The 17,260-nt window shown below is 39.3% G+C and overlaps 1 protein-coding gene across 5 annotated transcripts in view; it reads left to right on the top strand.

Annotated features, from left to right (window-relative positions):
- WAPL (WAPL cohesin release factor) overlaps positions 1-11,080 on the top strand; it is a 128,802-nt gene extending 117,722 nt beyond the window's left edge. For 4 of the 5 annotated variants that reach the window (XM_058810084.1, XM_058810087.1, XM_058810083.1 and 1 more), the window contains 8 exons: positions 731-807; positions 2,001-2,176; positions 2,506-2,621; positions 3,319-3,480; positions 4,705-4,912; positions 6,023-6,111; positions 7,135-7,230; positions 7,588-11,079. In XM_058810084.1, the coding sequence (XP_058666067.1) occupies positions 731-807; positions 2,001-2,176; positions 2,506-2,621; positions 3,319-3,480; positions 4,705-4,912; positions 6,023-6,111; positions 7,135-7,230; positions 7,588-7,653 (990 nt within the window). In that variant the 3' untranslated portion in view covers positions 7,654-11,079. Of the gene's footprint in view, positions 1-730; positions 808-2,000; positions 2,177-2,505; positions 2,622-3,318; positions 3,481-4,704; positions 4,913-6,022; positions 6,112-7,134; positions 7,231-7,587 lie in introns of all 5 variants that reach the window. The other variant, XM_058810086.1, reaches the window with a different exon arrangement.
- Positions 11,081-17,260: the final 6,180 nt, after the last annotated feature.

Below are 17,260 nucleotides of genomic sequence, written 5' to 3'. Positions count from 1 at the left end.
AAGATGGTGTAAATGCAAGCTAAAAACTGAGAAACATGAACAATTGTTGAAGGGTGTCTTAAAAATTCTCTTTACCTTTCTTCTCAGCAATGAGAAAAAAAAATCAGAGTAATTTTCTGCTTTTATATTTAATAGATAGAATTGCCAAGCAAGAGTAGAAGAGCCTTGTCTAGTGTTAGAAAATTCAAATTTGGACTTAGGGGTGTTTGTGGTGTAGTAAGATCCCTAGAAACTTGGGAGAGATGACAAAATTCAAAACACGCCAAATCATGCAAGTCCAAGAAAAGAATTTCTGTTGCTTCTGAAAATTTACTCCAAATTTCAGTCAAGGGAATCAAGGAAAACCTTGTGTGTTATGGTTGGATGCATAATAAGCTCTCAGAAGTGGATTTGATGTCAAGTCCTTAAAATGCCACGTATATATGATTGTGTTCTCTATACACACTTGGATGCTATAGTCCCAGAGTGTGGATTCAGGGTTCTGCTGTGGCAAAACATTCTGCTGCATGTTTCTGTACTTTATCAGGGGAGATGGTTTTATCTTCAATGCCACAGTTATTTAGAGATGAAAACTCCAAGGAAATACTGAGAAATGAGAAGTGAAAGTTTACACTGGATAATAGCCAAAAAATGTGGAACTGAATAAAGTATAGTAGTAGTAAAAGGGAATACTTTTCTTTCAGGGGAAAAAACTCTTATTTTTAATACTACTCTCTCCTTCTCTCTTTAGGTAACTGTGCATAATCCAGAAAATCAGAGCTATCTGATAGCATACAAAGACTCTCAGCTCATAGTCTCCTCAGCTAAGTAAGTTGAAGAAAAAAGTCCCCAAAACCCCCAGTTTTGCGAAATGATAGGGTAAAAAAGAAAATGCTTTTTACCAGAAGATTCTAGGGGTGAATAACCCCAGAATTTCCACTGTTGCTTTTTCATTGAGTACAGTTCATGTATATGGAGGTTTGGGCAACTACCTGAGTACCACCAGTGTGTAGAGCTGCTACTGTTGGGTCTGTAGAAGTTGCAGACTGTGGATTCAGCTCCTGCTCCACTAAGAAGGAACAGGGTGAAGTGCTCCTGCTCCACTAAGAAGGAACAGGGTGAAGTGACATTTATTCACTGTGCTTTTGTTATGCTCAAGTGTTTACTGGAATGGAACATAGCAGAATTGACAGCGTAACTAAGAATTAAAATAGTGAAATCTTGTTCTTGGCATTTCTCCCTGGCAGAGATTCTTGTACAAACACCTCTAACCCATTTATCAATCTGGGTGAGGTCTCAGTTGGCTGGCAGAGCCTGTCTGCCCCTTGCATTGCTCTTCATAACAGAACAAATGAAGCTGAAAGTTTGACTCTGCAGACCTCACTGGAAACATGATTTCATGGTTATAAGTTAGATATTTGGAGTATTTCTTTAAATTAAAATTAGGCAAACCACTAATATGTTACTTAAACCAGCATATATTTTTGACATTTCTGGTTTTGTTCGTGACTGAAATCAGTGTGATGGTTTAATATGAAACTGATGTTATGCAGTAAAGTCATGCCTGTAGTCCATTAGTGTTACAAGATTAGGATATTACTGCTAGGAAGTCATGTGTCATTTCTTACTGAATGGAAGTAGTTCTGAGAAGAGAACAAGAGAACATTCTGATAACACTGTCAGAATCATGTTGTGCCAGAGGATATGAGAGGCTGGGTTTGTAGGAACAGGAGATATATTTTGTGAGATCATGTGATGAAGCTGGGAAGGAAAATTAACTTGCTCTTGAAATACCAAGCTGATAACGCCCTAAGATTTCCAGGTTTTTGTTTACACAATTTTCAGTTGAGCTTATAAAAGATTCTACAGGTGATAAGTTTATTATCTGTCCCTACAAACTGGGTATCAGAAAAATTCTGCATAAAGCTCTGTTTCAGGATTTTTTCCCTGTGAAACAAGTCTACAGGTGTAAGGCTGTGTATGTTGTGAAGATAATTTTGTTCTGCCCCTTCTCCCTGCAGAGCACTGCAGCATTGTGAGGAGTTAATCCAGCGATATAATCGTGCTGAAGACAGTATCTGTTTACCAGACAATAAGTCTGTGCCTCACCAGAATGTAACTAACCACGTGGGTAAAGCAGTGGAAGACTGTATGAGGGCCATCATTGGGGTCTTGCTCAACCTGACAAATGATAATGGTAAGACAACAAATTTTGGGCATGTTCTGTGCTGAGGTGTCAAACCATTAGTGTAAATATATTTTGTATTGATGATGGTTTTTCAAGTCCAGTGCTATAAAGCAGTTATCCATGGTAGATGTTTGCTTCCAGCCCTCAGTAACTTGTCTTTGCAAGCTGGCTGAGGAGTTGCAAGTGTGAAATGTTCAGATGAGGGCTTGGGCTGAGAGAGGCTGGTTTGTCATTAGAGCCAAAAGGTTTTTATTAGGCTGCTTACATTAATAAATGTGAATAGTTTTCACTATTGTAAATAGTTTTCACTATTGAGCCTCTGAACTCTTTGTTTGCAGAATGGGGTAGTACAAAAACAGGTGAACAAGATGGTCTGATAGGCACAGCGATGAATTGTGTGCTTCAGGTTCCCAAGTTCCTACCTCAAGAACAGAGATTTGATATTCGTGTGCTGGTAAGTTCTTGTGCTTCTCATATCAACAGAAAATGATTCGCCTCCTTATGCATTGAGCTGCTCTGGCTCCTCATTAAGGAATACTTTCCCCTACAGTTTTCAGTGACCATATATATACCTTAAGTGAGGTACTTAAAGTTATTTTTAAGGATTTGGTGGGTTTGAGGGTTTTTTCCCTTTGTTTGGTAGGAAAAATGCACTGCTTGATGAACAAAGATATTTTGCTAAATAAGTATGTGAATTAATAATTTTCAAACATCTTTTCAGTTTTGGAAATGTGGTTGATATTATTGTTTAAGTTAAAGGCTTTGTCAGATTTACCTCAGCTTATATAAAATGTGTCAGAATGACCTAATAGTAGCAGTGAAATTGTGTATATGAAGGATCTCTTATGAACATAAGCTCAGGGTTGGACACCTGTATCCCTAACCTCTGTAAAGGAATTCTCAGCTCCAAAAATGTTTTCATGTTGAGAATTGGAAAAAACAGATTCCTGTATAAAAGTCCTCCTGTACAGGGATCTCTGTTCTATCTTGTATTTCTTTAAATCCTGATCCCCCTGTCTGTTAGACTGTTTCTTGAGTTGCATATTCTCAGAAAGATAAGGACAAAGATGTTTATCTAAATATAGATGCTTTTTTGCTAAATTGTCTTTTTTGCAATGTGTGTAATCCTTTTTGACTCTCCCATTTTGCAGGGATTGGGTCTGTTGATCAATCTCGTGGAGTACAGTGCCCGGAACAGGCACTGCCTTGTCAATATGGAGACATCGTGTTCTTTTGACTCCTTGTGTACGGGCGAAGGAGACGAAAGCCTGAAGATAACTGGACAGATTGATGCTGTTCAGGCTTTAGTGCAGGTGAGAAGTGTTTGTCCTGCAGTAGTTCCCATTGCTCATTATCAGACTGTCAGGAGGAAGGGAGAACTCAGCAATGAAAATGTGTCAGTTTTCTGTTTGGCATTTTGAGGAGTGGAGCAAGGTGGGGGAAGATTGCTACTCACAACCCTGAGTTCTGCAGTGCTGTCCATTACAGAAACAGCTTCCTGTAAAAGACACTGCTTTACACACATCCAGTAAAACTCTTATGTTCCTATATAATTTATTTATAGTTTTATTGTTCCTAGATTATTTACTTTGACTTCTGTATTAAACCAACTGTAAGGTACTTTTCTCTTATGTACTTTGCTTCCATGATTTTTTTTGAAGTGCCATGTGTTTAAGACTTTGCAGCTTTAAATTAAAAAACAAGATCATCCTTTTTAAAAAGCAATAAGATGTAATGATTATGGATGTGAAACAGCAGTCTTAAATTGACTGTAAGAAAAAAAAAGAAATCCACCAATAAAATGAAGAAATTTTTTAAAATTATTATAAAAAAGAAATCAATCATTTTGGTGAATTAGTTTCACCATGCAAACTAAAATTAAAAAATTGAAAGGAAATCACAGATGTCATGTTTCAGTGGAGTTAATTTTATGGAAGCTTTTAGCAGTTGTATTTAACTTTGTGAAATAACTGTCCAGTAGCAGACAAAAAAATCAGTAAAAATAATAATAGTAAATATCTTAATATATGGAGCTTGGCAAAGCAATGTTTAAAACTGGTTGTATGGTATAGGAAATAATTAATGAGCAATAAGTGTCTAATATGGGTTTCCTGGTTCATTCACATCCTTTGCTAAGTCATTTTAAATGACTCCCTCATGTTTTTGCTCTAAGAAAGCCAAGAGGGAATAGTTAGCATAAAAAGAAAAGGAAAATTGGTAGAGAACAAAAATGGACAGGAAATTATGGCAGCTTTTAGTCTTCCTGCCATGTCTGAAGGAAAGTGATTAAACTTTTAGGATGCCCAAGGGGAGCCTGTCAGGCAGTTCAGCACCAGGCAGGGAGATCTTGCTGTGGAGCACAGTGCTGGTGATGAGCCAGATTGTATTTTCCTTTGAGGAAGAAAAGCCTATTCTTAAAAAAAGTATTGAAGGCTAATTGTATTAAGGGGTAAATTGTGAACAGGAAACAAAAGTATGAAGTCAATGTGTTTGGGGTTAATTTCTAATGGAAGTTCTCCTGGAATTCCCCACATCAGCTGTTCCTGGAGTGTGAGCGAGCGGCGCAGCTGGCCGAGAGCCAGACGGACGAGCTGATTAAAGAAGCTCCCACAGCTCAGCATGATAAGAGTGGGGAATGGCAGGAGACAAGTGGGGAGATCCAGTGGGTCTCCACAGAGAAGTCAGATAGTACTGAGGAGAAGGATAAGAAGGAGGAAGATGATGAAGAACTTGATCTCAATAAAGGTACGTTGTCTGGCTGTCATGAGACAGTGTGATCACATAAAATCCCTCCTTGTCCTCTGCTTCCTCTCTACATCCAGTCTTCAGGGCTGAGATTTCCTCAGTGTATCCCAGGTGAAACTGCTGCATAAGTAGGAGCCATTCAGATCTGAAGCATGAGAAGTAGAAGCTGTTATGCTTCTTTTAACTATTATCTGTTTCTTAAAAAAAAGCCCAAAAGAAACAGAAAAAAAATCCAGACCGTTTTGGGACACTCTATGTACAAGATACTCTGGAAAGGATGACTTTTAGGCTGTTACCTCATTCTTCTGGAACAGTCCTTGAAAGTTACCTCCCTTAATTTTGTTTTCCAGGGTTCTTTTTTCAAGCTGCTTTAAGAGTTGGGGTTTTTCCCCCTCCTCTCCCGGTTTGCTTCTTCAGTCCCCATCTGCTTTGTGTCTGTCTTTTCCCTTCATCAGTGGTGTCTGAAGTGTCTGTGTAGTGCATTGATGTACTGCATCTTTGGTAGTTTGTTCCAGGAGTTTGAGTATCTCTGACTTGTTAGTTTGTCTCTGGAAAATGGATTTGAAACATCATTCCTTCTTGTTTAATCTTCTAATAGTAGATGCAATGTATGACTTTTAATAGTGTTTTCATCTTATGTTAGTAGGTGTGGTATATTACTTTCTCCAAGCTTTTTTTATATCCTTGCTCCTTTTTGTAGCTCCATCAAGTAGTGTCGGCAGTTATTTGTAGTTTTTTCCCAAAATGCTGAGTTATCAGCAGAAAATGTAATAAACTACTTTGGGGGAAGTTTTAGAGGCATATAGTATCACATGAAACATTTGGATTGGTTGTTAGGGGTGTTCAGCATACAGTTTGCACATTGAAATGGCAAATGACAAAATACTGTGCAGCAGAATGAGTTGAAACTAAATGAAGACCATTTTTCTTGTCAAGAATGTACTGCTGAGTCAGTAAGTGTGGTGTTTCCTGATCTCTGAAATCTCAGTCCAAAAGCTCGTTTTGTTTGAGGAAAAAGCATTCTGGAAAGTGATAATGAGGGATTGTATTTGCAGCAGTAAAAGATACCAGCTGCTTGGAGAATACAATAGACTGTTGTCTCTTTTACAGCTCTTCAGCATGCTGGGAAGCACATGGAAGACTGCATTGTGGCCTCATACACAGCATTGCTTCTAGGCTGTCTCTGCCAGGAGAGTCCAGTAAGGGAATAAGTTGATTCTAAGTCCAGTATAATGTTTAATGAAGTGGTAATTTGCTGTATGCAAAGGGGTTTATTAAATTGGGCTTCAGTGTGAGCAATATGTTGATGAAGCTACACTGGTGTATGCAGCTTTGGGAAGGGTTCCCAGAGTTATTCCAGCCAAAAATAAGTTTTTGAACATCACTGTGTTTATCAAAAACAGTTGGAATTGAATATTTGACCTCTTTTACATCTCTCCCCTTCCTTGTAGCCAGCAAAAGAATTTGCTTTGGAAAGGCAGAGAAAACTTGGCTAAGCCTGTTCCTTCTCAGTAGTTTTAGTTAGCAAATTACCATCAGACTTATTTATTCTTTATCAGTCTGCTTTAGTTTTTTCTTCCATTGAAATCAGATGAACTTGTGTGTGTCCCTATTATAAAAATAATTGTCTCAGATTGGAAATATAGAATAAAAAGCTGAAGTTAAAAATATGGAACTCCAATGGCTGAGAACTCAGTAAATTCTCCTATCAGAAATGTTCTCACATGCAAATGAGTTCTGCCTTCAGGCTTGTCTGAATTTACCAAGGTGCAGAAATGGCCTTTAAGGTGCTGTTCTGTGTCCTTGCACTGATCAGTGTCCATAACACTTTCAGTGTTCAGAGTGAGACTGACAGTGATATCAGTAATTCTCAGCCCTTCACGGTTGTAAAGGGAGAGCCTCTCCCTATCAGGGAGTGGTCTGGTGGTTTGATAATCTTGTAGGTCCTAGGAATATCTGATAGTCTGGTTTTTTTCTTTTTTAATTTTTTTTAAACTTCAACAAACCAATAATAAAAAATTCTTTAAGCAATTGTTTTCTAAAAACAGAAACCCATGAAGATATGAATATTGCTAAGAAAGAAACTTAAATCATAAAGATGGCAGCAGAAGCTATCTTTATGTTGTGAATATACTTGTCTTAGTGCATCTCACATGCAGCTCATCATACTTCTGAGTCAGAAAAATGTTTCCCAAATAAGACAAGATTGTTTTATTTCTTAGATCAATGTGACTACTGTGAGGGAGTACTTACCTGAAGGGGACTTCTCGATAATGACTGAAATGCTCAAAAAATTTCTCAGTTTTATGAACCTTACTGTAAGTAATGTATATTTCAAGTTTATATTTGTAGATATTTTTGTAGTTTTGTTTTCTGTTAATATTTCGTGCCTTTTTAGAAGCATCATTAACATTTTTCAGTTTGTGTCTTCATAAGAGCACAGGATGATAATTCTGTTTTTTAATACTGAAAGGCCATTTGTCTGTCATAATTTTGTTTGTCACTATATTGTGATTGGCCAGGAAGATATTTCTGAATTAACTGCCTGAACCTAGTTGCTTTTACTGATGCATAATTGCAAATAGTAAAATTCTGAGAATGGAATAGCTCTCAGATATTTGAAGGAGGTGCTACAAATGCTTATTTGTTACTTGTGTTTTCTATTGCATTTCCAGTGTGCTGTTGGAACAACAGGCCAGAAATCTATCTCTAGGGTGATTGAATACTTGGAACACTGCTAGATACTTAACTTCCGCTGCAGGCACTCTAATGCTGGAGCTACCCTTAGACAAAAGAAGAAGTCATGAAAGAAGTCCTTGAGGGATATACCAAGAGCATTCATCTGTGTCATTCGTGTTCGGATTTTTAAGGCTACCTGGTCTCTTAACCATGCATTCAGCATTTTCTGAAAGACAGTTACTACATCAATCTGCAACTATCAAAAATGAGGGGAAAGAGGTTCTGAGGAAAGTAAATAAAGAAACCTTGCTGTTTATGATGCAGTGCGGTATTTAAATATTTTTGGCAGGGTTTACCCTCCCTATCTTTTTTCTTGCTTTGTTCGTGACAAGTTTCAAGGGGAAAAACTTGCTGCTGATAGTGCAACTGCTGTTTACTGTTGAGCCACTGTTTCATGCCAGCCAGGTGCAAAGGCAGCTTAGCTACTGAGGTATCAAACAAATGTTCTAATAAAGAAGTTCTGGACAGCAGCACCGCTCCTATTTGAGTTTAATTTGCTCCTGCTTTTTTTATTACTAGATGATTCCAAAATCATAAAATATAAATTTTTAAATACTTTTGTGATTTTAACTACTGTCTATATTTAAAATTTGTTGGAATCCAAAGAGGCGAGGATTGGATAGTTTATTTTTTATACTGTTTTGATTGAAATTAGGTTGTTGAACTATTTCTCAGTTCTAAAACTCCCATGGCCCACGTACTATAACCTGCTAGACCATAACGCTTTGTAGTTCCAAGAGCATGCAGACCCATAAACACATAAAGCCATTGAGGGTATGTTATCCACTAAAGAAATAGTGACTGTAAAAAGTTGTGCCCTTTTAAAGCTGTTAAAATGCAAATGAAATAAAGAAAGAAAAAAAAAAAGATTTAAAAAACACTCACTTGCAGGGTAGTTTACACTTCCGATAAGCAAATACTTTGAAATGCTGTTTTAATTTGTTTCAAGGAAGAACTCAAGGTGTGTTTTATAATGTTGAATACAATGAATTTGGATGCTTTAGGGGGAATAATTTTAAAGAAGCTAAAACACCAATGGGGATTATTGTTTCCAGCTGACATAATCTTTCTATTTCATCCTTCTGTAGTATGACAGAGTTGAAATGCATACAACACAAAGCCTTAAATTGCTGATATAGCTAAGATTTTGTTCAGTCTGAGGTTTAGTTCACAGCAAAGCATTGTGTTTGAGGACTTAAGTGGAACAAAGAATCCCAGAAAATACATGACTTTTTAAACAATTTTTTTCTTGCACTCACTATTCAGACCAACAGAATTGATTATTAAGTATTTTTATTAAGGTGGTCTTGAATATTTGCAGACTGTTCTACGATCTGCTTCGTTGACATTTTTAAATACCTGTATAGGTAGTTACATCATGTTACTCCATTGAATTTGTAAAACTTGAAGCCATAAAAATATTAGTTCTATGTATAATGAGGGGGAAATAACAGGAAATCTAACCTGCTTTTAGATCTTGTGTTATCTCCGTGTATAAAGTTAAGAACTTGTGCTTTTGTATCAGTGCCAGCTGTAAATTTTTTACATACAGTGGCTGCCTTCTATGTCTTCCTATTTTTGATAATGCAGATTGTTGGGAATTCTGTAAGGAAGTAACTGATTAACGGCAAAAATCTTATGTTGGTCATTTTTTTTTGCATTTTCTCTCATCACCTTCTAAAATTTAGTGTATCAGTGTAACTTAGAAAAGTTTTTGAGGTTGTGTTCCCCTTCTTCAAAAAAAACCAAAACAGTATTGAGAGAGAGGGAAAAGATATATGTAAATTATCTGCATCAGGAGAAAATTATTAAATATTTGGCCCATCTAGTTTTTGAATTTTAGAGATTTTCACATCTATAATGAGATTTCAAATTATGTAGAGATTATGTAGTTTCATGTGGGGAGATGGCAAGAGAAAAGAAGATGCAAATATGATGATAGGGGAAAGCAGGGACAACTACCTTTCTTTGTTACACTGGTAATTGTTTGGGAATTGATTTACCTCAGTGTTTAACAGGTTTTTTTTTTAATGTAACTAATTGTCAAGCACTGACAAATGCAGATTTTTTTTGAGGGTGGGGGGAGAAATCACCCTGTGAACTGCAGTGCATTTTTGTGTGTTAGACCCTCAAATAACTCTGCATTAAAGAGTACTTGAGGTCAACTTGCAAATTAAAGTTTTAAAGTAACATTTTTTCCATTGTAAATATTTGTGTAAATACTCTCAATTGGAAATTAGAACAGTAGAGTACTTTTCTGAATCCAATCCTATTTTTATTTTATACAGTATTTCTCAGCTGTGATCTTTGGAGCAAAAGCCAACGGCAGGAAAAATAGTTTGTACCAGTTTCATGAAGTATGTCTTTGGGTTTTTGTAAATAATTTTAACTCAAATAAAATTGCTACTTTCAATACATATCTTGTCTTTTAACATGCAGTAAAACACTCCTCTGAGTGATTGCAGAAAGAATGCAGTGTCAGGTAAATTGCTAAAAGAAAAAAGTGAAAAAAAAAAAGATTAAAAAATGATGAAGGAGCATCCTGAACGTAGTGCTTTGCTTTTCACCTCTGTGTTGGGACAAAAAAATTCAGTGCCTGGACCTGAGGCTATGGTCAGTCAAACCAGTCAAGACTGGAAATTTTCTGGATATGATGTATGGTGTCTCTTGATGCATTTTGGAGTTCTCTGCACAAGTTGATCTTTCAGTAACAACTCTGGAGAGCTGTAGTAAGAATAACATAAATGTGATAGAGCACAGGGAAAATGGCACAGTTCTTATGGTGAGACTTTTCACATCATGGGGGGTGTTAAGTGAAAAGGGAGGAAATTGCCATGAATGTTGCTCTGTTTCTTGATTAACGTGAATGATGCTTTAACTTCAGGATGGATTTTTTCCCATGGATTTTTCCTTAATTGGTACAAGTAGCTATGGGTACAATATGCAATAATTCATGAACTGTAACACGACTTGAATGTGATGTGTCATCTCATTGCCACTTGGAACAAGCAGCAGCATAATGTAACCTTTTCTGTGCTGTAAGGGAGTGGTACTGGAGCTTGAAACATGGAACAGTGTGTTATTAGTGTGTGGTGCTGTAAGAGCCAAATGCAGCTTTATGTAAGCAAATGTTTTTAAAAAATCTGGTAAGAGTATTTCCTCTTCTTTTGTCAGTAGTTATGTAATGGAAGCATTGTGTGGAATGCTTAGGGGTGACATCAGCATTTTCAGATTAACAGGATAATTGTGAAGCTTCTACAGAAGATTTGGGAGTCAAAGCCTTTCTCATAAATTATTTCCCTTTCAATCTGTTTTGAAGTCCTTGATTTGCATAGGAGAAAGGGATGTGGTCTGATGCCTGTGGCACTGATGTATCTCATATTTCCTTTCTGGGCGTCACTAAGCAGAAGCCAGAGTATACTTGGTTAGCTGGGGCTATAACCAGGCAAGCCCACATATCTTTTCCAGTAAAGTTTCTTCTCATGAATGTGATACTTTTCTAGTTTAAAAGGCATGGAAAACCAAAAATGTGGATTTGACTTCAAAAGATAAAGAGGATTTAGGTGACTGCCGTTCTTCTGCATCAAGCCTGCCCTTATTGGATGGCCTGTTAATTGGGTTTTTGAAGATAATGAGATTGGAATTTACCCTGAATTCCACTAGTCAAGTGTTTTCAAAACCAGGCCACTGTAATTTTTGATACTGCTGCTTCTCTTCCTCTGTGTAATATGTTAATTTGTCTTTGGAAAAAGGACACTACTGGGTTCTTTCAGCTGTGTGGCACAGAAGCCTTTCATACTTACTCTTTTTTACTTGCCCTAAAGATCCCCTATCTAAGGGATTGTAATTGATGAAGATGTTTGCAGCATCAGTAGGTTCAGATAGTCTTCCTGTAAATAAAAATGAAACCATTATAAATAATGCAACTGCTAGAAGTCCTTACCCAAGGTCGATTTGTTTGCTAATGCCACAGGGTCTTTATTCCAGTTGTGCAAACGGAACTGAATGTGCAGCTGCAGGTTGTGCCCCAGGTAGCCACGCTCAGTAGGATACATCTGTGTGAGACAGCAGCACTCTGGTGATGCTCAGGGGGCTGCAGGGAGCCCTGAGGACAGCAGCTCTGCTGGGAGGAAAGGGAGATGCTCTGGACAGAGCCTGACACTTGAGAGGCAGATGTGTCACCTCCATCACCTACTGCCTTCAGACTGTATCTCCACATCTCCTGACCCGCTACTTGAACTTCAGCTCATCGCTTTGGAGAGGTAAATGCCAAAGACTTTCTCTCCACGTGTGCAAAGCCACATTGGTAAATAATGAAGAGTTGTGCAGGCAGTAGTACCTATTTCCAGAATTCTAGTCTGTCATAGGACCAAAGTTACTTAAAGGAAGGTTCATTGAACTTCTGCAGAGTAAACTCAGGTGGTATCTAAAAGGAGACTCAGGATATAACAGGAATTGTATTAGATACACTGCTTAGAGTAGGACTCCTTTATATCTCCTGTATTATAACAGAAGATTTAGTTGTGTCTCTGCATTTAGTTTTTTAAAGGCTGGGAGGAAGATTGCTAACCTGGGGTGTGAAGTGGATGAAACAATGTCATTCCAGCTGTAAAGCTGACCCTGTGATGATGTCCTAGAACAAGTTATTTTGTTTCTCACTGTTTCCAGTACATAAGGCATGCAAACCAAGGTGGAAGGCATTACTGCAGAAGTTTGAAGTGAGAAAGGGAAGGAAGGAGTTGATTTTGTCAAATGATACCATTCAGGAGCCTTGCAAACACCTTACCTCTAGGAATGATGTTGAAGTTGTGGAACTGTGGGGTTTTGTTCATGGGTGCATTGTTGGCCTCTTACCCCAAACGTGTCTCTTGAAAGCATTTCTGGGGAAAAAGTTTTAAAATATCCAGGCCGAGTTTTCTGATCTATTGTTAAATTTATAGTAAATTTCAATTCAATAATAAATTCACAAATTTATTAATTGAATTGAAGTACAAACCATAAGGAAGTCTTGGAGTAAGATCACTTTGTGTCACAGCTCTATGCAAAGGCATGAATTTGGGTTCAAAAGCTTGATGTTCAGGTTACTGAGCCTTAAAAAGCAGTTCAGTAATGTGTTATATAAAACTGCTGTGTAACATCTGGTGTCATTTTGCTGGCTCCTATATTAAACTTTTGTCTTCATTTGACAAGGAATTTTAAAGCGAAGCTATCTTACCCAAATGAAAAATATCTAGGTTGAAGTGCTATAATGAAATTTACTTTAACAGCAGAAATTGAATATGGTAAATTAAATAGAAGTGATACCATTATTGTTTGTAGTCTCCTTTGCCCTAACTCTTTTTAAAACCTGGCTATAAATTTTTAATAAGGAAATTCTTCTTCTTAGTAGAAAAATCTGATTGCAATTTGTGTGCTGAGTATATTCATGCATCTGAAATATCCAGTTTCAGAATGGAGCTTCATATTGCAAAACAATGGGTTTTTTGTGATACCTTAGATTACAGTGAGAGCCTTACTGAGGCTTTTGTGAAAACAAATTTGTAGCTATTTTAGCCCAGATAATCATGTAAGTTCCTTCTTATTTAATGTAGGTTCTAATGGTTATTCAAGTATAATTTCAAATGTGAGACAAAAGCAAACATAAAGGAATTTAAGTCACTTAAGTATCCGTGTAGAATATAAATTGGAGTTACTGGGGAAAAGCAGTAATCTAGAATGATTTTTTTAGTCTATTATACATCCAGTCTAGGATTGTAAAAAAAAAAAAACCCAAAACCTAAAATCGTTCTTTTGAGAGAACTACATTTTGATGCTCATCACAAGAAGAGACAAATATACATCTATCCAGGTGTTATTATACAATGTTAAGAGGTTTATACAAAGATGAACTGTATGTTAATTTTATGCAATACTTGCGATTAGCCTTCAGAGGTTTTCAGGATAACTGGTGTGTGCTCTTTGATACATGATACAGCTTCAGCTTTTTTTAAATCTGAAAATGCCACAGGATCTATGTGCTTTGGTTTCTGAACTTTGCTACCTGGGATCAAATGAAGCAGCTCTTGAACCACAGGTGTCTTTTGGAACCTTGGGTACAGGGAATATTTCTCTGTCAGGGAGGTTTCCACAGGTGTCTACACAATCCCACCCTTCTCTGCGGATTTTACCTGGTCACCATTTTCAAAATGCTCAATTCAAAGCCTGCTAAGCTCAGTCAGTCCTGCATTGTGGTGATGGTCTTTAAAGCTGAGCTCAGTACCTTTTTCTGTGAGAAAACCTGAGCAAATGCTGAGTTCTCAGCAGGACCCAGAGTGCCCTTGTGTCAGTGAGACCCAGGGAGCAGGGGCACGGTGCCAAACCCATGGCTGGGGCTGGCCTGTGCACGAGGCTTTGCTGAGGTCACTGGGAGCGGCCGTCTCGGCTCGGGCTGTTCACAAAGGAGTCCGAACTGGGATGGGGGAGAGCACCTGCTGAGGCTGTTTCTGCACCAGATCTTGCTGATACCAGAGCTCCCCCATGTTTCCCAGGCTGATTTCAAACCTCATCTGGGTGCTGAGCCATTGTATCTCATCCAATGAGAGCAGCACGTGGCACCGTTGCAATGCACTTTCTCTCCTGGGTCTAAGGAAGGAAACACCTGCATTAAGATTCCAGAAATTACAGAGTCAAAGGCCAGAAGGAGTTTCTATGAGCCCAGATTTCACTAACTACTGTCATATGTGAGATTCTACTCAGTCAGTGTGTGGTGTGACTTCTCAAACCTCTTCAAGCAGTAGAGGTCATCTTCCTTTCAAACAGAATTTTAGGCAGATGCAAGACAAAGGTATCTGAAAGAGCAGGACTCTCCAGTACATTGTAGTAAGTTTCCACAACACCAGTAAATGTCTAATTATTTCAGGAAATTACAGAAATTTTTATGTCCTGGAGATAAATTAAGAATTGTAAAGATTCAGATTTGTAAAAGACTATGATGTTTCAGTGATAGCAGCCTAAAAAGTGGTCATCTGCCTGTAACCAGCATTGAGGAAGGAAAATAAATTCCCTTGGTTGACAAACTTTCCCTGGAGATGAAGTCAGACACACAGAGGTCTGATGGGATGAAGAACAACCATCATGCAAGTTAGGATATCTGAAGCTGGATCAACAACTGGGCCTGGTGTGTGGCTACACAGCAGTCCCTGTTCTGAAACCTGAAGTATTTCTTGGAAGAGCCAGGTGCTGCTGAAGGCTGTGAGGATCTCCAGATGGGTGAGCAATTAGTCCACGAGTGTTGTGCTTCCCAAGTTATACTCGGAGCACTGCATGCTGTCTAGGGTTAGGTTGCAGAGCATATCACCTACAAGCAGGTGCCTTGGAGATTCCATACACTGCTGAACCAGAAGCAACTTCTTGCAGCATTGAGAACTTGGCAGGATAAGCTGAGGTCAGTGTTCTGCTCAAGGTTTGGGAGTGCACAGTGTAACATCTGCAAACTTTATCTCTCATAGAATTGTCCAAAAAAACAGCACTCAGCTGCCAGGTGTCTTCCTTGGAAGCTGCTTTACTTTCTTGATTGAATGCAATTGGTAATTGTGGTACATGCCTATGGAATTTCTCTACATCATTCTCTATTCATCATGATGGACATTGCACAGCCTCTCTTGGTAATCTACACCAGGGCTAGGCTTCTCCCCTAAAGAAAAAAAAGTAAGAGGTACTTGTCAAGTTGAGAAAAGATGAAAGGAAAATGAAAAGAAAAGCCTACAAACAAACAAAAAAAGCCAACAAAAGAGCCAGAGTTTTCACTAAAGCTTCCTCAAGCCCCTAAGTTGTGGAGAGAGAAAGAAGTCTTCTATTGGACTGATGCCCTTCACTCCAAGGGTTTAAAAGAGAAGGGCTGAGCAGAAATAGAAGTCTCATCCCTGTAGGAAAGGAGGGCCCTGCTGGGTTACCCACGGGCTGTTGGTTGGGTTCAGGACTGCCCTGACAGGAGGAGGGGCTGGCTGGGAGGGGTGGGAAACGCGGGCACTCTGCGGTTTTGAGTGTCTGGGCTCAGATACAAATCGGAGTGCCCAGAGCTGCACGGGCTGCAGGCAGTGACGGCCTGATTGGAAGCCCGATGGATGAACTTGTCACTGGTAAGTAATGCACGGGAGGAAAAACAGCTCTGTACCACAGCAGGTTAAACTGCACATTAACTGTTAGCTGCGGGGGTGAGTCTAACAATTCAACTCCGACAGAGGGCAGAACAACATTTGTAACATTAGGTGTAATTAGGAAACAAATAGAAGAAAACAAGAAGCATCTTTATATTACAGGATGCATCCCTGATGTTGCCTTGTTCAGAGCTCAGCATGGATTTTAGGAAATAGCAAGAGGCAGATACTATTTCTTTTTTCTGCTTTATACCCTGATTCATCAGCAATGTAGAATAGCCAGAAGAGGTTAAATAGTCCACAATTCTTCAGCTTGAAGAAGAAATAATGACTGGAGATACATGACTGGCAACAATAACAACCAAAAAACAACTAAGATGTGGAAAACGTGAATAGAAAATGACTGCTTGTCCCAGTGCTCTCCTTTGTTCTTGTAACAAGAATTCTGTAACAATTACCAGGTAACAGAATTTGAAATAAGCAAAATGAAGTACACTTTAACACAGCACAGAGTTAAACTGTGGGACTTGCTGCCCCACAATCCTGGGAACAGTTTGCTTAGAGTGCTTTGCTGCTGAACAGTAGCCTTTGCATGCCAGGCAGCTCAAGTGCACAGCAATGCATGAGGGAGCAGTGTCAGCTCTCTCTGGTTTCTGCAAGAGCTCCTCTCTCCTTTCAAATTTTGCCCCAGGCCCCCCTGGCCGTGCCATTCCTTGGTGGCAGTGCCATGTGTGTTCTGCAGTGTGCACATGCAGCACAAGCTGCTTTATTACAGCCTAATTCCTCAGTTACCCAGCAGTGTCCCAGACACTGCGTCAGGATTAGCTGGGCTTAAAGAGTCATGTCCCTGGCTGACAATCCTGGAGGCAGACTGGCCAGGCCCTGGCTCCTTCCATGGGGCAGGGAGAAGGTTTCCACCCCTCTGCTTGGGTGGTAGCATGGGTCTTTTCCCATTTCTTCCATACTTTAGGCATGTATTTTCCAGAGCTCACCATATGCCTGTTTATCCCCTTCCTGCTTCTTTTCTAGCTCTAATTTCCCTTCACCTGTCTGCCTTCTCCCAGCCTCCACATGCCTATTGCCTTGTAATAGGTAATTTGTATTCTTTTCAAAAATAATCCAAGTCCCACTCAGGTTGTGTTTCCAAAGATACTAAACAAATGCCACAGACAGACAGACATGGCTTGGCAGCACACCTTGTTCCCACTTTGACCCTGGCTGGAGCTGGCCTCACTGCAGCGGTCAGTATCCCCTAGAGCAGTGCAGGTGTCCCAAATCCAGGCAGGTGAGGAGCCTCCCTAGCCAGCCCTTCTGCTGCTCCCCCTGGGTGCACCCAGCGTGCCTTGGGGAGCTCAGCTCTTTGCTCGGCGCTGCTGTCCCTGCGGCAGCCCCGGGGGCAGGCAGGGATGTGAGATGGATGTGCAGCCCCGGGGCTCAGCGAGGGGCAGCCGGAGCAGCCGCCAGGAGCCGGGCT

Source organism: Ammospiza caudacuta, chromosome 9 (genome assembly GCF_027887145.1).
Source record: "Ammospiza caudacuta isolate bAmmCau1 chromosome 9, bAmmCau1.pri, whole genome shotgun sequence".
NCBI classification, from domain to species: Eukaryota; Metazoa; Chordata; class Aves; order Passeriformes; family Passerellidae; genus Ammospiza; species Ammospiza caudacuta.
Note: the sequence above shows the minus strand (reverse complement) of the source record. Positions and strands in the feature narration are given on the sequence as shown.